We start from the raw sequence: 24,987 nt of genomic DNA on the forward strand, positions 1-24,987 counted from the left end.
ACCGATATTTGAAGCATTAGTTTACCAGTTGCAAGATCTTGGGAAAGTCTCAACATCTCCAAGCTTCAATAAAATGGGCGTAATAATTCCTGGTTGGCACACATGTTGGGAAGATTTAATAAGCCAGTGAATGTGAAAGGGGCTATGTTTCATTTTACTCTTTTCCAAGGCCTTGCCAGAATGGAGTTTGTAAGGCAATATGTAATCCAACTCAAGACAGTGAAGTATATTCTATTCTTTCCTGGGATGTGCCTGCCAGTGTAAGCCTCCCACACCCTCAGCCTGTGTGCTTTATTGAAACTATTCCTGGAAGTTCATCACCTTTAAAAAAATATTACCAGATTTCTTTACATTCGTATAGCACTTTATGGCCGGCAAAGAGACCTTACAATGATCTAATTTGAGCCTCCCAGCAAACCATCTGGGGTAAGTAAGGCATGTTGTATTCCCATGTAACAGATGGCGTAACTGAGGCTCAGAGAGATTGATGTAAAGAAACTGAGACTCAGAGGAGACAAATAATAAATAGCAGAGACAGGAATAGGTCCCCTCTAGACTACTACAAGACTGATGAGGTGACGGGTAGCTTCTGTGCTCTCATTCTGCCTTGGCTTGGAATTCTTGAGTCTGTTTTGCCAATCATATTTTACATCCTAGTAAAATGCATGTCACTTTAAAAATAACTTTTCATCGAAAAAATAAGTACCATTAGCAAGATATTTTACAGTTTGCAAACACCTTAAAATCCATGGACTCATGTGATTCTTACAATAACCCTATGAGGTAAGTAGAGCAAATATGAGTAATTCCATTTTGCAGATGAAGAAATAGATTTAGGAATTGAGACCTGCCCAAGGCAAAAAAACCAATAAGGAGCACAGCCAGAATGGGAACCTGGCCTTCCGCCCAGCAACTTCAGTGCCTTTTTATACTTTCATTACTGTTATTATGCTTTTATTGTGCTGTGTAATTCTCTTTTTCAAAAATTTAAATTAGATAACCTCGTGTAAACGTTTATGGAGTACCTTTGTAAACTGCTCACCATCTACTTGGGAGAAAGGTAAATAAACAAATGGTTACAGTCAAAGACAAAACATACTTTGCAATTTGGAGATTTAATAAATGATTTTTAATGGTAGCATGATGACAGCTTTTACTCACAAGTTGATAATCACAATCAACTTTTGTAAAAAGTGGGAGAAAGAAGCCATATGTACACATACTCATGTGTGTAACCCCCCACATCAGTGAAAATCATCCAAATTTTACATTCCAATAAGTAACTGGCATTTTCTTAGCATGTTAATCTGTAGGAAATTACAAGCTGCAGTGTTGTAGTACATCATCAGAGAATGTCAAGTAGATTACAGTATTATGTTACTTTGATGTCACTGCCCAGCATTGTTTTGGTCTTTTCCTTACTAATAGATACATTTACTAGATTTCATTTCAACAACATCATGTAAAAAAAAAAAGAGAATTTGTAACAATTTCCTTTGTAAACAGCATATTTCTTGTTTGATAATAAAGACTTTGCTTTCTTCTTTCCTCTTGCTTTTTAGGGCCATAATTGGTTGTTAGTCTGCTCATCCTTCTTGGTTCTCCAGGGCAACATGTGATCTGAAGCGGACTCTAAAAGAGGAGGGATGGGTCAAAGACTTAGTAATCAAAGATTAAACAGAAAAGTGTGTTTAGAGCACTAGATTTGGAATTTAAAAAGATGAGGAAGAGTAAAACTCTCCTGTATGGTGAAGAATTAACTTTACCCAAGGGTTTAACCTTTGCCCTTGGCTCCTGGGAAGTGATCTCTAGACCCCTAGAACGTCCTACCTGATAGGAGTGTCTTTGTTTGCCTCAGGGGTTTGGACAGTCTAACAATGTGATTTATGATGGGGGCTCTGGAACATGCCAGATCAGTTCTGACCTCCAAAGGAACTGGAGTCTACAAGTCAGCAATATGGGCAGTATAGTGATCTGATCAAGCCTGGTAAAAACTCTGAACACCAAAGATTTGGGTGAGCATCCCTGGTTAGCAACACTCTTGAGTATTGTCACAAATCATAGTCGGGAGGAGGTAATGCCATCCAGGACTCCATAGGAGAAGATGACTAGAAACTTTGTGTTTGGGCCTCTCCCAGATTTAAGCTCATCTGTCTCTTCTTCTGACTGGCTCTGATTTGTAGCCTTTTCTTATAATAAAACTTTAATTGTAAGTACAGTGCTTTCCTGAGTTCTGTGAGTAGTTCTAGCAAATTATCAAACTCGAGGGAGTAGTGGGACCCCTGAACTTGTTACTAGTGTCTGAAGTGAGGGCAGCCTTGTGGAGGACTGTGCCCTTAACCTGTGAAGTTTGGCCTAACTCTGGTAGTTGGTGTTAGACATCATTGCATTTCCCCAAACCTGCTTTTAGATTTAGATTTTGACACTTTCTAGCTTGTTTACTTCTCTTAGCTTCAATTTTTTTATCCTTAATTTGGGAGTCATCCCTGCCCTATATTCCTCACAGGGTTAATTCTTAAGATCAATCAATCAATCAATCAATAATGTGTGTAAAAGCTATTAATAGCAAACAAGAGTATGCTATTTAAAAACTAATGGGCCATCAAAATGTATTAATGTTATTATAATGGAACTAAACGGTGGGGATGAATGTGGCAGAGGCATGGGTGGGTTAGGTAAGACTTTATTCAATCATTTATTATACAAATAATTATTGAGTTTATACTGTGTGCGGAGTGCTGGGGAGATAACAGTGAACAAGTCAAGGCTCTGCCCCTGTGGGGCTTATATTCTACTCAGGGAGAGATATAATAAAAAGGCAAATGAGGCAAATAATGAGACTGTGGTGATTGTTGGGAAGGAAGCAAATAGAGTGCTGTGATAGGAGCAATTCCATTGGAAGGGATGCTTCTCGAGACAGAGTGGCCAGTAAAGAGCTCTCAGAGGAGCTGACATTTGAAGACGGATTTCAAGGAAGAGAACTAGAGTGTGTTTTAAGCAAAAGGAGTAGCAAGGGCAGAGGCCCTAAGGTGGGAAAGAGGTTGGTGTGTTTGAAGAACAGAAAGGAGATCTGTGTGGCTGGATTGGGATAATGTATGTGGGAGATGTGCATGGATCTGATGATGAAGCGACTTATTTGCCAGGGAAAGGAGTTTGGATTTTTATTTTAAGAAGGTTGTGAAGCTTGGACAGTTTTAAGTAGGCAAGTGACATGAATTGCTTTAAGAAGACATTCCAGCTGCTGACTGGGGAAGAGGAGAAGCAGGGGAGAGATCATCAGGAGACTATTCAGTTATTCAGATGAGGGCCGGCCAGAGGAGAGACAGAGAAATGGTCAGATTCTGGATATACTTTTAAGGTAGAATCAAAAACACTTGCTGATGGATTAGATGTTGGTGCTGGGGAGGGCGAGAGGAAGAAACATGTGTCAGTTGGGTCCTCTGGGAAGCAGATGCTGAGGAGTTAGGAGTGTAAGCGGTATAAGAGGGGGATAATGCTTATGAAAGAAAAGGGGAGAGGAAGCAGGATTGGGCAAGGAGAGCCTCAGACAGAAAGGCAGATAAAATCTTGGGCAACCCATTGGAGAACTCCAGAGCAAAGTTGTCTCATGAGAGGAGTTCCCACTGGGCAGAAATGTCCAGGCCCTAGTGACACCTCACTCTGTTCTCAGTCACTTGCTGGGGGCTGCCTGGGAGGAGTGTTCCGTGGCTTGAATACTGAGACAGAGCCTGAACCTGCTAACAGGTGGAAGCTGACAGCTAACTGTGCTCCTTGCAGGGGATTAGCAAACTCTTTCTTGAAGACAGATCCAAGTGGGGCACCTCCATGGCTACCACAGTCCATCCCTTGTACCGTGTGGATCTACTTCTCCATACACATGCGAGAGGTAGCTCTTCCAGGGTTCCCGTGAGCTCTCTTCCGAAAGGGACTTAGAAAAGGGAGGTCAGTGGGATAACCACAGGCTGCTGCTGCGGTTGGTCTTGGGGCTGCAACTGGTAACTTATTGTCTCCCTGCTCCATTACCCATTCTAAATTCATGCTCCTTCTCTGCTGGAGATGATTTCACTGTCATCTCTGCTGGTCTTGACGGCTTACCTGATGGTGTAACCCAAACACTTATTCTAGAGAAGATCTGAACCCCTGATAACCTCACTCTTCACTGGCTGGCTGTGCTTGCCATTCACATCACAATTAGGCAACAGATTGCCAAGAGGTGCTCAAGTGGATTACCTGAGTTCCACACATACTCCTGCCCAAATGAGTAGTAGCAGTTCTACCTCTTTTTGCTGATCAGGCTCAATATCCTTGCCTCAGCCACCACTCAAAGCCACAACATTGCATGTGGCTCAATATATGGGCTGGAGCAGTATTCCTAGGTGTGGAACATATTGTCTCCCGAACAAAGAGGTCCACCAGGTATTGTGTTTCCTTCTTCGTGGATGCAAGATGTAGCAGTTTATCTTTTCTGTACAGGGGATGTTCTAGCATGCCCCTGACCACTGGACCCCAAAAGACATTACTGAAGGGGCAGGTTCCTGAATCTTCATAGAGTTTATATACCACCCTTTGGAGCACATGGGTCTTACCAAGGCTTTCAGGTGCTAGCCTCTTCTTGCTCATTCTCCGCAATCAGCATGATGTCGTTGATGCAGTGGATCCACGTGGAGTTCTCTGGGAAGTCCAGATGGTCTAAATCTTTTCAAATATATCATGACATAGATTGGGAGAGTTACCGTAGCCTAGGGGGAAAACGGAATGAATGTTGTTGTTCAGTCCATTTGAATGCTGTTTCCAATCCTCTTTCCTGATTGGGATAAAAAAGAGTGCATTTGCTAGATCAATGGCCACATGTCATGTACTTGAAGCCATATTTAAATGTTCTAGCATAGAGATCACATCCAGAATGGTGGCTGCAATCAGGGCTTAAGTTGAGCTGGCAATAGTCTACAGTCATTCTCCAGGATCCATCTGTTTTCTGCAGGGGCAAGACTGGTGAATTAAACAGAGGTATGATAGAGACCACTATTCCTGCATCCTTGAGATCCTTAAGGGTGGTACTGATCTCTACCTTCCTTCCAAAATGGGATATTGCTTTTTATTTATCCTCTTGTCTAGGGGGTGGAGGAGTGGGGAGAGGGGCACCATTTCAGAGGCTTCCATTCAACCTTCCCCACTGTAATAGCTCTTGTCACGTAAACCAATGACTCCACGTGGGGACTTCTTCAACTGCCAAATATATCAATCTCAGTTACACATTCAAGGACTCAGGCAATGACCACCAGGTGGGGCCAGGGATCCAGTGGACACACTTTAAGATGAACTTCAGCCAGGACTCCATTTTGATCTGGCCCATATCCCATCACTCTAATAGGGGTCCACAATGACATTTCAGGTCTCTGAATATCAGTATCATTTCAGACCCTGTGTCCTACTGGATATCCTTCCTGCCCTAGTTTATAGGCACCCAAGTAAATGGCTGTGAGTCCCTTTGAGAGAAGGGCTGGTGGAATTATTACAGTATATACTTGCTGTGATTTTGCAGGGTCCTTCCTCCTGGGGACTTGGCCACTTTTTCATTCAACAGATTTCAGGTCTAGGCAAGTGATCATAACTTTTTTTAAAAGTGTTTTTTAAAAAATACTTTATTTTTAACTGTAGTAAAAAAACACATAACATAAAATTTATCATCTTAACCATTTTTAAGTGTATAGTTCAATTCTATTAAGCATATTCACAATGTTGTGCAACCCAGGTCCAGAACTTTTTCATTTTGCAATACTGAAATTCTGTACCCATTAAACAACAACTCTCCATTACCCCCTTGCCCCGGTTCCCGGCAACCACTATTCTACTTTCTGTTTCTATGAATTTGACTACTCTAGGTACCTTGTATAAGTGGAATCATACAGTATTTGTCTTTTTGTGACTGGCTTACTTCACTTAGCATGATGTCCTCAAGGTTCATCCATGTTGTAGTATATGACAAGATTTCCTTCCTTTTTAAGGCCAAATAGTATTCCATTGTATGTATATACTACATTTTGTTTATCCATTCATTTTGGATGGACACTTGTGTTACTTCTACCTCTGGCCCATTGTGAATAATGCTGCTATGAACATGAGAGTGCAAATATCTCTTCAAGATCCTGCTTTCAATTCTTTTGGATACATACCCAGGAGTGGGATTGCTGGATCATATGGTAATTCTATTTTTATTTTTTTTAGGAACTGCCATATTGCTTTCCATAGTGGTTGCACCATTTTACATTCCCACTAACAGTGCGCAAGCGTTCCAATTTCCCCACATCAAGGGATCATGATTTTTTGTGTGTGTGAGGAAGATTGTCCCTGAGCTAACATCTGTGCCCATCTTGCTCTATTTTGTATGTGTGATGCCACCACAGCATGGCTTGATGAGTGGTGTGTAGGTCCACGCCCCAGATCCAAGCCTGTGAACCCTGGCTGCCGAAGTGGAGTGCACAAACTTAACCACTACGCCACTGGGCCGGCCCTGGGATCATGATTTTTTAATGGGGCGACGGTGCTCAGCATCCTGCTCATCTAGTCTTGCATTCTTTTTATAATATATATTAAACAATGCCCTCATGGGCTGCCCATCTATTTTGTCTCTAGGGACATCATGTTCTATTAACCAACTCAAATCTCTATGGGTCAAGCCCCATTGGCTGGCCCTTCCACCTTGTTGGTCATTAAGATAATTGTGACCCCCTGGCTTCTATTGTTGCCACCTGGCCTCTATGGAAGGTGATGGGGAGGGGATGTTGATTCTTTCCATTGCTATCAATGAGCCCAGCTCTGTGATTGCCTCTCCTACCTTCATCCCTGGCCTGCAGAGGAGAGCTACCACTGAACTTGGTGCTGTTGGTGCGTGCCCCTCTCACCAGCACATTCCTAATGGCTATGGTGAATGGTGTGTCTTCTTGATCTTCAATGGAACATAATCCTATGGTGGGTCTTCAGGACTCAAATAATAGACCCATTCCAGCATTTCCACTCCCTAAGCCTTTTAATCCTTTCCTCCACTGTCTGATGTGGCAATTCAGGCATTTCAACTTTGCCCAGTGTGGGCCATCACTTTTTCCAGGCTTCTAAGAGCAAGTACTCTAATAATACATTTGAACCATCCTTGGGGTCCTTGCAGGAGTGTAAACCCCGTATCTCAAAAGAGTGCCCCCAAATGAATAAACTCTTTCTTCTCCAGTTTTATATTCTGGTACCCTTGGTCATCCACTCAAAATCTCATCCATGGCAACCTCTCCTGCTCCTGCTGGTACATGCTGGGTATTAGTTCCTTTTCTCCCTTATGCGGTCCAGCAAGTTCTCAGCTGAATTGTGCTATGACTTAGCCCTTTTGATCATCTTGGTATCCAGAAGAGGAGATGGGGGAGGTGCTGACCCCTACCTCTTTTTAGGGAGGGGCCTTTGCATTGTCTTTCCTGGGGACAGGTGGTGCTAGCTCTTAATGGGGAGGGGTGAGCCAACTTTGTATGGGAAACCAAAATCTTCAGGGACATCCACAAATCCCAGGGTACCGGATGTCTCCATTCCGTGTGTCAGGATTCCAGTCCAGGTTTTCTCAATCAGGGCCCTGACCTTGGCATAACACATCTACCTTGGCTAAAGGTTCTAGCTATCTGCCTCAGTTGAAAGTTCATCTTTGAAGCTCTGCATCTCTATTAATTTCTGAGTTGGTTTCATCCTTTACTGCTCTTTACTGCAGGAGATAAGGACCTCTTTGTAAGCTACCAAAGAAACTTGCACACTTAGTTTCATTTGTTTGGTAATGCTTTTCGTTCTCTCTCTGTAAGATGCCAATGCAGTTTAGTAACAATCAGCCAATCTCCTTGTCCTTGCATGAGTTGTTCTCCTGTACTTTTCAAACGTCTGAATAATTTAACTGGCCAAGGTGGTCCCCTTTGTCAGATTATTCTCCTAAGTTACCACTGGTGAAAGTTTTTCTGGCTGGAGACTGTTCTTGTCTCTCTATTTCCTTCAAATTTTGCTGGCAAACAGACTGGTTTCTTCTTTAGTTCCTTTCTCTTGCAATATCTTATCATTTACAGCTAAGAAAAGCTTATTGGTACTTGCAACATTCTGCCTGGAAATCTCCTTAGCCACCTCCAACAAGTTCATTAGGTACATTTTCTATCTTTCAAGTACGACAGGTGACAGTTTCATAAATTATTCTACCACTATAGAACATGGGTGACCCTGTCTCCAGTGTCCAATAGCAATTTCCTCCCTGCTCATCCAGCCTCTACTAATAGTGTCCTTGCTGCCCTTCTAGCCTCTGTCTGCTGCCTGGGCCCAATGCCAATGCCTTGTTTTAGGTTATGATTATCCCAGTATCCCATTTCCGTGTACTAATTTCTGTTTCAGTATCTACTGCTGAACAACAAACCACCCCAAAACTTAGTGGCTAAAGACAACAATGATTTATTAATTTCTCACATTTCTGTGGGTTGACTGGACGGTTGGTCTTCTGGTCTCACCAGCGTGCTGCATGTAGCTTGTGTTTGCCTGGAGGCTTGGATGTTGGGATGGTTCCAGGTGGTTTCAGGGCCTCTTTCCCCATGTGGTCTCACATCCTCAAGGATGCTAGCCCAGGCTTCTTACATGCAGCTGAATTTTAAGAGGGCCAGTGAGGAAACTGTAAGACCTCTTAGGGCCTAAGCTCTGGAACTTACACAATGGCACATTCTATTGGTCAAAGTCAGTCACAAGGCAAACTCGGTTCAAACTGCCGTTGGAGAAATAGCAATGCCTCTTGAGTGGGAGGAGCAGTAAACTGATATTGCAAAAGAGCATGGAGGGGGTTGATTCATTGAGGACCATTATTTAAGGATCTACCACACTTATGTAAAGCTTAAGATGCCTATCAGACACCCAAGTAGAGATGTCAAATAAGCACTTGGCTGTAAGTGCTTGATCCCAGAGGGAGGTTCAGGCCAGGGAAGTAAATTTGGGAGTCATCAACATATAGACGTGATGCTTATGTGAATCGTCCTGCCCTCCAGGTTCCTAGTTACTGCCTAAGTCTGGACTGTGCATGAGGCAGGGTGCTAGCAGAGTGCAGCCCTCTGCAGCCAGAGCTGGGTGGAGGCTGGGGGAAGAGGAACATGCTGTTCTTGCTGTGGCTCCAAGGCCACTTCCCCACTTGGGCATAGAGCATTCCACTAGCCGTCTCCGTCCCCCTCCCACCTCAACAGAGCCACAAGCATTAGGGGTGAGGTTAGGACAACTGGCCTGCACGCATAGGACATAGGATAGAAAATCATTCCACTGCCTTGTTTTGCTACCTAAAGAAAGGAACCCAGAAAACGGGGACCGAGGCACATGGCCCTGCCCCTTCTTCTTTTTGTTGTGTTGCATTTGCTGCCAGGTGGGAAAACCATGCAAAAGCAACCAGATTCCCAATGCTACCACTTCTGACCATTTCCTCTCATTCTTCATCTAAGAGACAGTAATTTGGGCATCACCCCAAAGTGTCTGATGATACTTTGTTAACCCAAACCTGATCACCCCTATTTTACATTTTTCTGTGTTTCTTGGGAGGAAGGGACTGTTTGCTGTCATGGTTTAGTATCTGGAAGAAGAAAAAGCAAGAATGAGGTTGAGTCTAGTATTTCTCAAAGAGGTGACTTCAGAGCCATCCCAAACCAGCAGGAAAGACAGGGGAAGAACCCCAACTTGTCCAAAGCAGGAAGCAAAGATGGGAAGGGATTAAGAGTTGGAGACATGCACATCAAGAGTTCTAGTGCTACCTGCTCTTCTATGAGTTACTCTTCTCCATATTGTCTTTACGAAAATGAAAACTGCCTATGTCCCTTGTTTTTGTAGCTGCACCAACCTCTACCCTCTTGTTAACTTTGGAGGACTTGGGAATCTGTATTTTCCAATTGCTCCCCAATCTTATTGCAGTTCTCCCCACACTTGTAAACTCTCCAAGATCCTATTTTTAAGCTGGTCCTGCTAACTTTTGCATTCTCCCCACGCCTGCTTCCAAGCCCAGGGTTGGGGTGAGGCATGTACAAGAGTTTCTGGCTCCATCTCTCATTTTCTGAGCTGAGCTGGGTTGCACTAATTGACCTCGAGGGTCTCAGCTGTGCTAAGTTGGGTGTTTGTTAGATCTCGTTAGGCTTGTAATTAGTGCAGAGAATCTAGGTCAGAGGCAACTGGTTGGAGTGATGGTCTCAGGGGGCATGACTAAAGGCGGGGAATAGCAAACAGGTTCCTCGTTCTGTGGGTGGGGTGAGCCAGGGACAGGGAACGGTGGAACTGGTGTCATACACAGACAAATCAACATAGGGTCATGTGTGGAAAGGTGCTCAAACTCTGTGTGTGTGTGTTTGGGTGGGTGGGCGTGTGTGTGTGCGTGTGTGTGTGGTGTGTTCGCTCTCGCATTTACTCAGGTTTCTTTCCAACCTCTCCATATATGGTGTGGCTCTAGAGCAGGCTGGGGATTGGCTGCTGTTGTTGGGAGCCTGGGAGGTAGGAAGAAAGCAGAAAAAGAAATGAACCAGGCAGGGGAAGGGAGTGAGAAGCGGGAGGGGCTGTAGCCAAGCTTCCAGGCTTGCAGAACGGGGCTAGGTCTGCTTGCCTGTGAGATTTGGAAAGGGGAGCGATTCTTTGGGACTGGTTTTTGGGGAGAATGAGGTAGAATTTATAGTTGGCAGAGGGGTTGGGAGAGAGCGCAAGAGCTATTTCCCTCGGCTCAGAGCTCTAGGCTTATCATGGCAGGGTTTCTGAAGGCTGGAGCAGGAGTTAGAGAAACTTGTGTTTTTTTTTTTTTTCTTTTCTTTTCACCCTAAACAACCTACAGCTATGCTGTGGAAACAGCATGCAAATTAACTCATCAGCTTTCCAGGTCAACACCTCAGACATTTTCCTAATGGAGGAAGATCAGGACTGTTCAATCTGTTTCCCAAACCCCTACTTAACAATTTAATGAGGAAGAACAGGAAAAGTTGAGAAAAATGTCATTGAAATATGAAATGGCATTTAGTTCTTTACGTGTTTACACCCCTTACCTATTTCAACTCTAGGTCCTGGATTTCTTCATCTCCCCATCCTAGGGCCTCCCCAAAGAGTCTCCCTTTTCCAGTTCATTTGTGTAAGAAGAGAATATAGCAAAGTTGTTGGAAGGGAGGAAGGAAGAATAAATATACATCCTGAAGAATATCTGTCGGCAACTGTGTAGCGAACAAGTTGCCCCACATCCCCCTACTCAAACTACCCATTTACCCAAAACACAGCGACTGGGAGGAAGGCAGGGAAATATCGCAGGTAGAGACTGGAATGATGGAATGAAGGAAGAGAGGTGCTGGGAGGAGGGGAAAGCTGGAGTCACAGCATTATTATCCTCCCGTCACAGTGCCTATGCTCAAAACACATTCATTGTTAAAATCATGCTAGCAGCCCACCATCAGGTTACGCTTTAATCTGTTTTTCTAGTGGGAAGACTAGCTTTGTGCTAAGCTCTGAAATTTCTTTTTTCTAAGAAGAAGATTGGCCCTGCGCTAACATCTGTTGTCACTCTTGCTCTTTGTTCTTTCTTCTCCCCAAAGCCCCAGTACACAGTCGTGTATCATAGTTGTAGAGTTGTAGCTCTTCTATGTGGGCCGCCGCCTCAGTACGGCTTGATGAGTGGTGAGCAGGTCCGCGCCCAGGATCCGAACCAGTGAACTCTGGGCCGCCGAAGCGAAGCACGCGAGCTTAACCGCTACATCACCGGGCTGGCCCCAAAGCTCTGAAATTCTTGAAAACAGAAGCTCATGCTTTCCCTCTCTTTCTATCTCTAGCCATTAGCACATGACCCAGCAATCTGGGTAAGAAAGTCTTACAGGCACAGCCTGGACTGGATCACCTCATACACTAGAACAAAGTGACAGTTATTCACCCCATGCCCCAAGCCTCATTCAAACCTACTCCTGCCACCTGAGCTAGCTTTTCACAGCCCACTGAGTCAAACTAATAACCAACCACACAGCACAGCAGCAATTTACTGAGTGCCAGGCATTTTCCATACATCGTCTTTACCTATCCAAGAGCGCTCCATTCTGCAGATGAGAAAACTGATGCTCAGAAAGCTTGTGCCTTGCCAAGGGCCTCATAAAAAGTCAGAATTCGAACCAGATCTATCTGGTTCCAAAGCATGCTCATTTTACCACCGTGTGGCCTGGTTCTGATGCCTGAAGACTCCAGGAGCCCAGTACTCAGCTCTGCCTCCCAGGGTCCCTGATCTCTCTCTTCTTCTTCCCTGTACCTGTCATTCTCCTCTCCAGTGTCTCCCTCCATCCTCTAGCTCCCCCGGGAGCCACAGATAATTGGCATGTTGGGATATACATGTCATTCTTAATTTTGTCTTTTTGTTCATTATGGGAACAATAAGGAAAAAAAGAGAGAAAAGGAAAATTCTGGTAAAATAAAATTAATACAAAGATGGAGATTTATAAAAAGAAAGTAAATATCATCTTAACCTAGACTTTCAATATTTGTGACAATGGGTGGCTCTGCTGCCCTTGCTTGGAGTTTAGGAGAGTGAAGACTGCTTGGAGGACAGGAAGCCTCAGACCTAGGTTCCCTCACCTGCTACCCCAGGAGACCCTGGGAATGACGTTGAGGTGGTGCCCTCGTGCACTTTCCCTCACTCAAGTAGGATACATGTTTCTCAGGGAAGAGACTAGTTTAGATAACTGCAGGCTAGATCTAGGGAATCCTCATGACTGTGAGTGGTGGGGACTAAAAGAGAGTATGAATCTCTCCTCCCTAGAGATGGTTTAACTTGGAGAGGGTCCCCCATCTTGCTTACATGGGTGGTGGGAGTGAGGTCAGAGCAGAAGAATGGGAATTGAAGGGTCTGCATTTCACTCAAAGGATTTTCCTTCTCTCTCTCCTACCCCATCTTCCTGAATGTCATATTAGAGCAGCCTCATGCCAGGGTCTACAGGCAATTTGTCTCCCAGTGAAGATCTAGGTCTTGGCTCTTGGAAGTGAGAGGAGATCTAGAGAAGAGGATCAAGAAGCTGGCGAGGGTGGCAAGGGGTACACTTCTAAGTGCTTTTTTTTTTTTTTGTGAGGACCATTGGCCCTGAGCTAACACCTGTTGCCAATCTTTCTCTTTTTGCTTGAGGAAGATTGTCCCTGAGCTAACATCTGTGCCCATCCTCCTCTATTTTTATATGTGGGTAGCCACGACAGCACGGCTTGATGAGTGGTGTAGGTATGTGCCTGGGATCCAAACTTGTGAACCCGGGCTGCTGAAGCAGAGCATGCTGACCTTAACTACTGTACCACCAGGCCAGCCCCCTAAGTGCTTTTTTAAACCTCTCATCTACTTGTTTCATGAGGCTTTCTGTCCCCTTCTTTCCAAAAACCATTCCCATCTTGCCTTCACAACTCCTCTCTGGACCCTATCACTATTAGTAAACCTGATCTTAGAAACTTCAGAGGAAAGAAGCAAACAGAATAACATGAGTTGTGTAGGATCTACCATTAACAAGAATGCAAGGGAGCCTGGCAGCTCCAAAGATGGTCAGGAGGGTGGGGGTGTGAGCATAAAGATGTTTTTCTAAAGTCGGGGCTTGATTAGTGTTGGAAGAGAGGATTGAGGAAGGAGAGGGAGAGGCTACAGGAAACCGTAGCTTGGCCGAAAGAGGAACCTGGGCATACGTTTGGTTTTCCCCTTCATCCTACCCAGCTTGCATCACAAATCAGTTTCATTCTTAGTTTGGCTCTTCTGTGGGGTCAGCTGTACCCAGTTCCCCTGTGCTAGGCCCCCTAACCAAACTGCCAAACCAGTCCCATCTGTCCAGTATCGTATCTCTGAATTAGTGTTGGGAAGGGTGTGGCAGATGAAGGGAAGAAACATGTCAAATAAGAAAGCCAGGCAGCTCAGACTCAATCAAAGACTCTATGAGTGAGAAGCCAGTGTCTGGCGGGGGAGATTTTAATTCCACAACTCCTTCTCAGAGCTGGGATAAATTTCACTTCTGTGTGCATGGACAGGTGGCACTGGCTTCCACATCCCTAGAGCTAGAGCTGGGCAGCTGAAATTTCACCCTCAGACTGAAAACCTGGAATGGGACATAAGAGAAAACGCCCCCTCCAACTCAGAAGCCTGTACATGTCCTTGGGAGCAGCAGTATATTCCCCACCAGGTCTCAGAGGGGTGGCAGGTGTAAAATGGTCAGACTGTGCCTTTATTACCCTTTCTCTCTCTCTCCATCCAGGTGAAAGCTTCTTAATACTGCTATAGGGGTCACCTCCTCCTCACACTGGAGGCAATTTAGGTCTGAGAGAGATGGAGGGGGGTAAGGAAGGAAAGGAGGTTGGCAAAGGGGGGTTATAGGAGGGTTGGACATCGAGCAAGAGCAACGAGTTTGACTGTTTTGTTTTCTTTTTTTGACTGAGGTAAATAAAAAAGCTTTATCCTGCAACACTTGGAGATAAGAGTCTGTCCACCCCCTACAAGTTCCAGACTCTTGTCTCCTTCCTTCACATCAGGCTCTTCCGGTACTGACTGTGCTGGGTGGTCTGTCTGAGGTGGGAGTCAGGGGTCTGCAGGTCCATCTGTCTGTACAGGTCCCTCAGCTCCCTGACTTCCTGCAGCACCCTCTTCGCCTGGCTCCAATTCGATGATGCCTCTCCCAGCAGCCGTTCCGTCTCCAGCAGCAGCTGCTCTGACTCAGAATCAGGAGGAGACCGAGGGGGCTCCTTGGCCTTTCGCTTCCCATCTCCCAGTCCCTGAACCTCTGCCAGTAGCTCCTGAGTCTTCTCCAGTTTCCTTGCTACCAGGTCCTGGATCCGGGACAGCTGCCCCGGGTGGGGTGGGATGGGGGTTGGGGGGTCCTCGGCCCGCAATTGGAGGGTACGGGCTGGGGCAGCGTCCCGCTGAGACAGGATCTCCTCCAGGGAGGCACAGCGGCCTTTCTCTGTGGGGGTCAACTTCTTGGGTGCCTGGGGGGTGTAGGTGGCCCCCTTGTCTGGCCTTTCCCAAGGTCGGGGAAGGCCGCTTGCCCGGTCTGAGGAGGGCTGGATATGGTCTGAGTCTGCTCTCCGCCGGCTGCCCGCCAGCTGGGCCACAGACTTGTCCAGATCGACCCGGAAGCTCTCAGCACAAGAGGTTGGTTCCTCAGGGGAAGGGTCCTCCTCCTGGATCAGGTCCAAGGTCAGCATCCCATCTGAGGTAGAGGTCGAAGCCTGGAGAGGGAGAGGGAGGGAATGAAAGGGATAAACTGTCATCAGTGGGCATTTCAGGAGTGACTGCCTGAAAGAGAGATGCAACCTGTGGTCATCTTCCTCCTCAACACGCCTTCCCTGAATGAGAAGCCCTCACTCCTGACTGAGCCCTCTGACTCTGTTTGCTATTCTTATTCCTTTGACAGTGATTTGAACTTCCTTTTTTCCTTTCTTTTTCTGTGATTTAAAGTAATTTCTCCTGCTGTTTCCCACATTCTCCCCTTTACTATGAACTTCCTGAACAGTGTCTTTTTCCTCTGTATTGTGGACTCTAAGCATCAAATCGGGTTTGACACACACAGGATGCTCCACACAGCACAGTAACTGTCCTTTTCCATCTGTATCCTCTGAGCCACACACCTCCACCCCCTCTGCTGTTTGGAACTCAGAACTCCTTGCCTTAAAATAAAACTTGTTCTAGTTCCAGAATACTGTAATTAAAAAACAAAGTGATAAGGCTATTCAGTACCTCATATGTATTGATACACAGTTTCAACCGTTTCTCACAGCAACCCTCCAGGGCAGGCATGATTACTGCCCCCCGTTACAGCTGGAGACAAGCAGCTTCAGGGAATCACATAGAAAGTAGATTGCAAAGCAAGGTTCCAACCCAGTTCTGTCTGATTCCAAAGCCTACGTTCTTTCTACCACACCTGCTGCCTCTCTCCCTAGAGACTCAGAGCTCGGACAACTGAAAGAAACCACCGCTTTGTACGTTACAGGGGTTCACTGCGATCCTTCCTCCTCTAACCACCTGCAGTACTTAACTTCGTCACCCGTCAGGACAGCCAGCCACCATACAGGAGCTTATATTGCCTTGTACGGTACTGAACTCTTCTCTTCCTCACTTTCCTTGTAGGCATGTCTCATTCCCCAAAGGATGAGAAATTTATTGAGGGCAGGGACTTTGGAACTCATAGTAGGTGCTGAATACATATTTTTGATTTGGAGGAATCAGGCAGGAGGACGGGGTGGAGGGACTCCCCTAGCCTCTGACCTTGGTATCACAAATGCCTCTGGTGGGCTGTCTGAGATGGACTGACATGGAATTGGCCCTTCACAATTTTTCCTTTCTTATAGTCTTACGTACCACGGCCATTAGGTGTCCTCGAGTCGGGGGGCGGCGGGAGTGTTGGATTTTTGCCCTGTCTCGAGTAGGGTGGGCGAGATAGCTGTCTTCCTCGACAGTGACCTGGAGAGATGCATTGTGAGTCAGGGGTGCTCTTCAGAGACTCTCTGTCCCAACCCAGCATCCCCTGAGGCCTGAAGGTGCCTGGACTGGGAAACAAACCCACCCCATTAACTGCTTCTGAGCAAATCCAAGGGCAAGAGATTTACTGGACATGAAGGGGCTCCTTAAACTGGCCCAGGGCTGGCCCATGCATCATAAAGTGGGGAAAGAGGAGTTGGCAGAAAAGACTTGGAGAGAAGGTAGAAGGAGAATAGGGTTTTAAGACAGAGATAAAGAAACAGAACTGGGGGTGGGGAGCACGTAAATAGGGCCTGCTCCATAATCTTCCCTCTTTAGCAAGTCACAGCTGCTCCCTCTGCCCCAGCATCCCTCCCCCGACAAGGAGCCCCCCAACCTCATCCAAGATGCGGTTCTTGGCTCGGGTGATAGCAGAGTTGAGGGCACTGATCCACGATTCCTTCTCTTCTGGACTCACTGCCAGGAAGATCAGATTGGGTGCCTATGAGGGGAAGATCCTTGTTTCAGTCAGGGTTTTAGAGTTGGTGCCTCACCTTGACAGTGAAGAAATAAGAAGTTATACTCTTATCCTCTTAGACCCAGCTTCTGGAAGGAGAGAGATTCTGCTTCCAGAGTAATCCATAACTTAAGGAAACCAGCCTCTGTTCCTGCAAAATGCCACAGCCTGGCGGTTGTTTTAGAAATGACTAAGGAAGAGCCAAGAAGAGTACTGGATATTAATACGGCACTGGAGATAATTAGAGGAGGTTTGGTAAAGGACAGGTACTAAAATAAAGATCTTTAACTGTTTGAAGGAAAAGAATGTGACAGAAACAGCTCCCCTCAAACAAGAGAAATTAGATTCAGAACTTCACCCACCTATCAGGGTACAGGGAAAAGAGATTTTCTCCCAAGAGATGTGTCAATGTGTGTGTGCGTGTGAAAGAGAAAGAGAGAGAGAGAGATGATCTTAGGATCTTTGTGGCTGGACAGTTTAAAGGCTGGTTTGCCTGGAGGGAAGGAAATGGCCACAATATTCTCAGGTTAAATAATAAAAGCTGGCAGGAGAGCAGTTCGGGGCTCTCAGTTAAGAGAGCTGAGAGAGAGAACCTCAAGAGGGAAGGGGTTCTCCCTTGCCCCCGACACCCCTGACCTGGTCAATGTTCCAATGGCTAAGGTGGCAGTGGAAACGTACCGTGTTCCCGGGCTGTTTGGAGTGGGCAAGAGTGAACTTGCTATGATTTTTCTTGCTTCTGCTCTTGGATTTCCGGAGCTCTTCACACTTCTCATAGTCACTCAGGTCAAACACCTCTTGAATATTTTTCTCATCTTTTACCTAGGGGAGAGTTGGAGGTGAGGTGATGAGGATAAAATCACTTAGTCCCTTCCCCCAAACTGTTAGTTTAGACTAGTCTTGGGAATCAGAAGAAGCCTGAGGAGAGGGGAGGGATGACAGGAGAGGAAAGCGCTGTCCTACCCAAGGCCCACAAAGGCCAACAGTGCGGGACAACCCTGGGGCAGCCCGCAAGTGGGTTTCCATTTAAATGCCTTTTCCCCACTCTCCTCAGGCAAGCTACAGTTTCCAGAGCCACAGTATGTCTCTCTTCACCACGACCCCCACTTTGTTCTTCAAAGGATATGGCTTACCCCCCACTTTGTTCTTCAAAGGATACGGCTTACATGGCTAATAGGTTAATCCTATCATCCTGAAGTAAGCAAGACCCGGATGGCCCTTGATTGTCCAGAGGGAGGAGATAAAGGCAGGGCCAATATCAGGGGATGTCTGGAGAGAATGAAGGGCTGTCTAAGGCCTCTCCCGTCTTATGTTTACTTTGTCACTTTCTTACCCCCACCTGGCTCCCTCCTCAAATATAGGCGATTATAAAGAGAGCATCATAGGACCAGCAGCCCGTGTTCACTTTGTTGAGTTTGTTCAGACAAGCTGAAAAATACACCTGTAGTTCCTACCCCTCCTTCCTCCCTCTCAGGTACTGTGACAACCCAACCTAGCTCCTCCAGGCTTGAAAAGCCATTTAAATCATCCACCTTTCTCGACGCAAAGATGCACTTATACTCTCCCTGAAGAACTAAATTTCAGACTCGGAAAAAAGTATTCTGCTATCTCCTTCCATGATTCCAGTTTGAGAACCTAAGTCCCCTTACTGCTGGTAAGTTCCTCCTTGGGTCTAAACTTAGCCCTTCCTGCTTGTAGTATCTGTCTTGCACCCTGGTTCTACACTTAGCAGTTTTAGCCAGCATTTGGTTCTTAAGTCTCTTGCTGAATGTCTAATCAGAGACCACAATTCTATCTACATCCTCCAACCCCAAGCAGCCTTTTCTGAGTTCCATAAAGCAAATTCCATTAACATTTCTTCCAAGGTCCATCAGAAACCTCTCAGAAGTTTTTCAACTCTCCCCTAAGGTGTTCCCCATAGCCCTGGTACCCTGAAGCTAAGACTTATGGATTGTTTTGGCTTGCAAGAGCAGAGGAGACTTAGTCACTGGGCCAGACGGAGCAGCCTGTGATCAGAAAACACCCTCTGCTGCTTGAGCTTCTGCTGGAAGACCCTGGGAATGAGCTGGTCATGTTTTCCTGGGATGAGAGATGAAAACCACCAGCACTTGTTTTGTTAAAACTAAACAAACAGATAAAAGTAGCCTCATATCTTCCTTGGAAGACATCCCCCCTCCCCGACTGGAATTATTTCACAAAAAGTGTCCCCACTTCCCAAACTCTGAAATAGGATTGTGTGCGTGGAGGTGACTTCATCTATCCTCCTGGTTCCCCTCACCCTTGAAGTGGGGAAGTGGTTCTCTCATCCATTCCCCAGCCCATCTCTTGTCTGGTATTTGCCCATCCTTCTGACTTGCTGCTGGACCCAGGGTGCTGACACAGACGAGGAGAGGACTTGAAGGATTGTGGGTGGAAGCGGACAAGATGCTGGCAAGGGGCAGCCAAGAACAATTCCCAGAAATACGGGGCAGGGATGTAGGATGATGCATCACTCCTCCTCTCCCCCTCCCTCCTCAGAGTTGAGACTATCAGCAGAGGCCAGAAATCTTGGAGAGGAAGGTGCTGGGTGTGTGTGTATGTAGCCAGGGGAAGAGAGTTACTTGTTCTGTTTTCCTCAGGGGAGGGGAGGGGAAGGGAAGGGAAGGGAAGGGAAGGGAAGGGAGGTACTCTGGCTTGGACACTGATAAGGAGGTCTGGGGAGCAGAAGACGGTGACAGAGGTTAGCCCTTGAGAGGGCAGGGGTAGGAGATGGGGTGAGGCAAGCGGTAGAACAAGTATATTCCAGTGCCCAGGGAAGAGAGACAACTCCAAGACCCATGTCCTCCACTGGATTGTTTTTCCTCATCGAATTCCCACAGTCTCATTTATAATTACCCATCTTCCAAAGTCAATCTTTCCTTTCCCTTGATTCTTTGTCCTTTTCCCATGCTTGCCAAAAAAAGATGCCCTGAACCCAATTTCCTCTACCTTGAGTTCTCCCTAAAGTCTAATTTCTGTTGCTATATACCAGCCCCATGATCATAAGGTGCCCTTCGACTAAGAATGAGGAAAATGATTATTAACAACAAACACAGAAGGATTTCTTTGGTGGAGGCAGTTGTGGGAGACCCTGCCTTTATGAGGGGAAGTAACAAAAAAAGACTGGTGCAAATTCTAGTGGAGGGGGTCAGGAATTTTCTTGCATTAACATGTGAATTACAAACATTATGCCATGCATTTTTAAAAAGAATTTTTGAATCTGTTAGCTCCGGAGCTTTTGGGAAGTGGACAAAATAAAACCTAGAGTCCTCTATCAGTTTCACCTTTAACCCAGGCCATTGTAGCATGGAAACCGGCTCCAAAGAAGAGTAATATCAATAGACTTGTTCCCTCTTTTCCTATGCCTTCCTCAGCAGGGGGCTGTTGGCCCCATGACCAGTCAGATGCTCCTGAGTCACAGGACACCAGACATCCTAGGCTGAGGTCATTCCATCCTTTCCCCTGTCTCTGTACCCCTTCCTCAACAAACAAGGATCAACCACACTCTTTCGCCCCCAGACTCTGTTCTTTGGACAAGTACAAACAAGAAAAAAATGTCTTGTTCCTTCTACCTCTTCCCTGTTCCCAAGTCTCCCCTTTGACGTGTGGGAAGTTCTCCCTGATTGCTCACTAGAGTTTCCTGCCATTATGTAGTTCGGGAAGACAGGAGATACCCTTTGGCACTTGCTTCTTTTTTTTTTTTTTTTTTAAATGGAAAGCCAGCAAATTGTGGAAAAACCTTTTGTAGGATTTGGGATTGGGTAGAGGTGACCCTTAAAAATAAATCCTCCTGTCAAAGCCTTCTCTCACCTCACTCCATCACCAAGTGCCCAGCTTAGTGTAAACAGCAGGTGTAAACACCCTGACGAGGATCTCTTTGGCCCTGGCTAGTTCTACCCTAGTTGCCTTAGTAGATGTTCTGTTCAGATGAATACTTTCTCAAGGCCTGCGTGTGTGTCTGTTTCAATACCATAAAAGGATTTATTTACCTAAATATAGTCTGCTGCAGAAAGCAGAAGAGGTTAGAACTGAGGGAGGACTTCCCAGTTAGCCCCAGGGGGAGGGAATGCAGATTCAGGGGGAGGAAGGGCATGCTGACCAGGGGAACACAGTTGTAGAGGTAGGGATGGAAGGACTTCTAACCCCCGGAGGGGCAATTTCAGTTTCTCAATATTACTACATGTTATTGATCCCAAGAATTAGAGAGAAAAGGGAGAAGAGTCTAGATTCAATGATCTGGCCTCAGGTTCTGACCCAGTGTGGACTGAGGTTTTCATTTTAACTACAGAGCCAAAGACATGGAAACATACACGGGTTCATAACTTCACTTTTCTCCCTTCTGATAGGAATGAGGGGTGGTGGGCAGGAAGAGGGTGGAGAATGAGTTCCTTGCTTCTTTTTTTAGTGGAGTGGGGGTGGGGAACAGAGAGCATAGTGGTTAGGGACATTGGCTTCAACAGAAATAACTGTGTGCCTCTCATACTCTACCTGAGGTCATATGAGACTGCCCCTGGGTTGGGTGTGTGTTTTCTGTGATTCAGGGCAGCCGAGCTGCCTGACGACCCGCGTATGCCCCTGCTAGAGACAGGAAAGGGGAGGCCAGCGGGTCGGAGTGGGGGGACAGGAAGGGGTGGAGAATAAGCTGAACAGAGTGTCTCAGCAGCAATAGCAAAGAAAAAAATCCTACGTTCAGCTAGAGACCAGGATAGGGTAGGGGGCAGCCGGGGACACTTAGAACTTTCGGGATATCTCGGGAGGGGGTTATCATCGTTGTCAGAAAGGTATTTGCAAAGAGAAACCATTAAATAAGATGAACAGCCAACTTCTAACTCTGGTCCTCTCCCTAAAGGATGACCTCTCTCTGCAGATATGATGGGGGTAGAGATCAACCTGAACTTGCTTTCGGAACAAAATGGGGAGTGAGGTGAGGGGGAGACGAGAGGTCGATAAGCCCCCTGTGGAGAGACGAAGTGGGGAATAAGAGAAAACAGGGATAGTTAGAGGCAAAGGGCACCTACCTCCTTCTCAGAGATGTAGAGCTGGTCCCCTTTCAGCACCACATAGCGGTTTTTCCAAATCTCCCTGAAAATCCCTTTCCCGCAGAATTTCCGGACCCAGCCGACCTTCTCAGGCGGTGCAGACTGATGATTTCCATCCTGAGGCCCCTGCCCCCGGGGCGAGAGAAGAACCGTGCGGTTAGGCGAGCACAGCTCTTTCCTTCTCTCCTGTCCCCCGACCTCCTCGGTCCCCGCTCCCGCTGTCCTGTGACCGCCCGCCGCAGGCTGGAGTCGGGGAGCCCAGCGGCGATCCCCCACTTCTGGAAGGCTTTCACTCCGCCGAACTCTCTCCCCGTCGCTCCCCTCCCCCTTCTCCCAAATAAACAACCGAGCCGCGAGAGGCAGGGGCTCGGGCCCGGCCTGGCGGGGAGGTGGCCTTCGGCTTTTCCCCAGCCCCCACCCCCTCCCCCCGCCTCCGCTCGCGGCGCCGGATTAGCGGCGTTTTATTTTATTTCTCATTGTCTGCTCGCCCCTGCAGAGCGCGACGCGATCGGCCGCCGGCCGCCCGGGGAGGGGACGCTGGGGGTCGGGCAGAAACTAAGCCAAGTTAAAGCCCCCCACCCGAGTCCACAAACAAAAGCCCCCGCCGGCGCCTCCCCGCGGGGCCGGGCGCGCCGAGGGCGAGGCCGGGGGCCGCGGCCGGGCGGGCAGGGCGGGGGCTCGCGCAGGACGCCCGCTCCCCGCCCCGCGCCCGCAGCCCCGACGGGGCCGGGGTCCTCGGAGCACGAAGTCGGCTGCGCGCGCGGGGCGGCGGCTCACTCACCCTCTTGGCGGAATTGTTCTTCTTCATCATGCCGGGTGGGCGCGGGCGCAGGGAAGCGGCCGAGGGGCGGCCCCGCGGCGGGGGCTCCTTCCGAGGGGAGGGTGGCGGAGATGCCCCCGGCGCCGCCGCCGCCGCCGCTCCTCCCTCCCGCTCCGGACTCTCCCCTTCTTTGTAGCTCCGGTTACACTAAAGGCCGGCCTCCCTCGCACTCGCACTCGCACATACACGCACGCCCGCTCCCCGCCCCCCGGCGCCCTCCATCCCGGCGCCCACGCGGCCGGGCCCCGAGCGCGCCCCCGCCCGCCCGCCCGCTCCCCCGGCCCGGCGCTGTGGGCGGCCCAGCCCGGCCCCGCACTTCCATCCACCGGCCCGCTGACGTTGCGAGTTCGGAATAAAGGGCGAGTCGCGGCGCCGGAGATGGTGCGCTCCCCCCTCCTTTGTTTCTGACTCACTGAGGGTAAAGAAGACAGACCTAAACCCAGCCGGGAAAGGCTCCTGGAGGAGCAGAGAGACCCAGACTCAGACGGTCGAGCGAGAGGTGGAGCCAGAAAAAGACAGACCCGCCGGACCTGCCGAGAGACACAGCAGAGGCAGCTGGAGTGGATGATAGAGAGACATAGATTTATGAAGACCAGAGATAAGCTAGATCGAGATCATCTCTCGACATCCTCTCCCTTCCAAACCCAAAACAAAAACAAGAGCGTGAGCTGGGAGGGCGCGTTACTAAGAACCGGCGTCTGGAATGCCCTCTCCCTAGGAGGTAGACAGAGTGGCCTGAGCAGGACAAATGTTGGGGAAAAGTTTTATGCTTCCGAGGGTATCAATGTGCAGGGGGACGCGGTGGGAGAGAAGTTAATGTTAATACGCATTTCTTGCAGTTTACAAAGCCGCAGGCCTTATTTGAGCCTCAGGAGAATAACCCTCAGTATGAGGTGGACATTATGATCTCCACTGCAGAGAGAGAAAGAAAAGTGAGACTCAGAATGGCTGAGGGATTTACAGACACACACAGTTAAGTTCCAGCAGGAATAGAATTCTGTCTCCGAAGCCGTGATCCGTTATACCAAGTGGCTTTAAATACAAGCTGCAGGTGAGACTTAAGCTTCCTGCCACCTGGGTGTCTCTCCCTGCTGCACTGACATGTAAAAATCCCATCTTGTCTACTGCACTCAAATCCAGTGGAGGGAAGGGCTCAATGCCCAGAGGAGGACCTGAGTGGGGGAACCTCTGCTCATCCCTCTTACACCAGATCTGCCTCAGAGCCTACAGACCAACATCTCAGTAACTTCATTTTCAATACATATTTAATGGGAAGAAGGGAGTCAGGAAACCTAGGTTTGGGTATTGGTTTCATCACTACTTCGTGGCCTTTGGTTGAGTCACTGAATTTCTTTAGGCCTCAGTTCCTCCACATATGAAATGGTGAGGGATGAACTGCCCATTCCATCAACAAGCAAAGTTAGGAAAATATATGAGATGACCTGTGAAAGTCCTCTGAAAATATAAATATTGCCCTCCAGGGCTAATTCTTAAATAAAAATAAGCTAACAAACACATTGCCTGGCGTATGGTAGGCACGCAATAACCACAAAATGAATAAAAATCCCTGGCACAGAGGAGCAGGAAGAAGGAAGAACTCTTTTTCTGGAGATGTCTCAAGATAAAAGAAATTGTTGGCCAAATTTGCGGTTTGAGGAGTAGCATGATCTTGGCTTTTTCTGGTATCTGTCAAATGAAGGAGGGGGATTCTCTCTTTTCCCAGTCCCTTCTTTCTCCCTAATCCAATAATATTCTTCTTAACCTCTTTTCATTTACCATACTAATTCCTCTATTTTAGGATGATATAGAAATTTATCCTTTCAAAATGCTCTTATGTATCATTTCTTTAAATCTTTAGTGCCACCTTGTGAAATATATAGAATAAATATTATTATTCCCACTTGGAAAATGAGGAAACAGGGCATGGGAAATCAATTGACTTACCCAAGTTTACACAGCAAGTTACTGGCTAAATGGATTAGAATCCAGGTTTTCTGACACCAGTCTATTATTTAGGCTTCACACACACACACACACACACACACACACACACACACACACTCTCTCTCTCTTTCTCTCTCTCTCTCTCTCTCCTCTTTCCTTCCCACCATCCTTTCCTTTTCCCATCATCTCTATTTCCCACCTT

The 24,987-nt window shown here is 47.3% G+C and overlaps 1 protein-coding gene across 2 annotated transcripts; it reads right to left on the reverse strand.

Moving 5' to 3' along the window:
* Window positions 1–1,096: 1,096 nt before the first annotated feature.
* PLEKHO1 (pleckstrin homology domain containing O1) lies at window positions 1,097–23,041 on the reverse strand. 2 transcript variants are annotated; one of them, XM_004435945.3, is made up of 8 exons: window positions 22,803–23,041; window positions 22,001–22,147; window positions 17,646–17,786; window positions 16,848–16,952; window positions 16,352–16,453; window positions 8,473–15,222; window positions 4,587–4,739; window positions 1,097–1,632 (listed from the first exon to the last, which is right to left on the reverse strand). In XM_004435945.3, exons 1-6 carry the CDS (start codon window positions 22,830–22,832, stop codon window positions 14,518–14,520), a joined length of 1,230 nt encoding a protein of 409 aa, XP_004436002.1. In that variant the 5' UTR covers window positions 22,833–23,041; the 3' UTR covers window positions 1,097–1,632; window positions 4,587–4,739; window positions 8,473–14,517. The 2 variants fall into 2 exon arrangements, with proteins under 2 accessions (XP_004436002.1, XP_087300166.1); XM_087444040.1 differs by having other exon boundaries at window positions 4,587–4,804.
* Window positions 23,042–24,987: the final 1,946 nt, after the last annotated feature.

This window comes from Ceratotherium simum, chromosome 2, assembly GCF_057802395.1.
Source record: "Ceratotherium simum simum isolate JZ-2026a chromosome 2, ASM5780239v1, whole genome shotgun sequence".
Lineage (NCBI taxonomy): Eukaryota > Metazoa > Chordata > Mammalia > Perissodactyla > Rhinocerotidae > Ceratotherium > Ceratotherium simum.

Excerpts from the sequence above, each read along its gene's own strand:
- PLEKHO1 (XM_004435945.3), bottom strand. The coding sequence starts at position 22,832 with ATGATGAAGAAGAACAATTCCGCCAAGAGG. Across the intron at positions 17,787-22,000 it reads TCTACATCTCTGAGAAGGAG|GTAAAAGATGAGAAAAATAT; the intron begins GTAGGTGCCCTT and ends ACTCTCCCCTAG. Across the intron at positions 15,223-16,351 it reads GAGGACACCTAATGGCCGTG|GCTTCGACCTCTACCTCAGA; the intron begins GTACGTAAGACT and ends CTCCCTCTCCAG.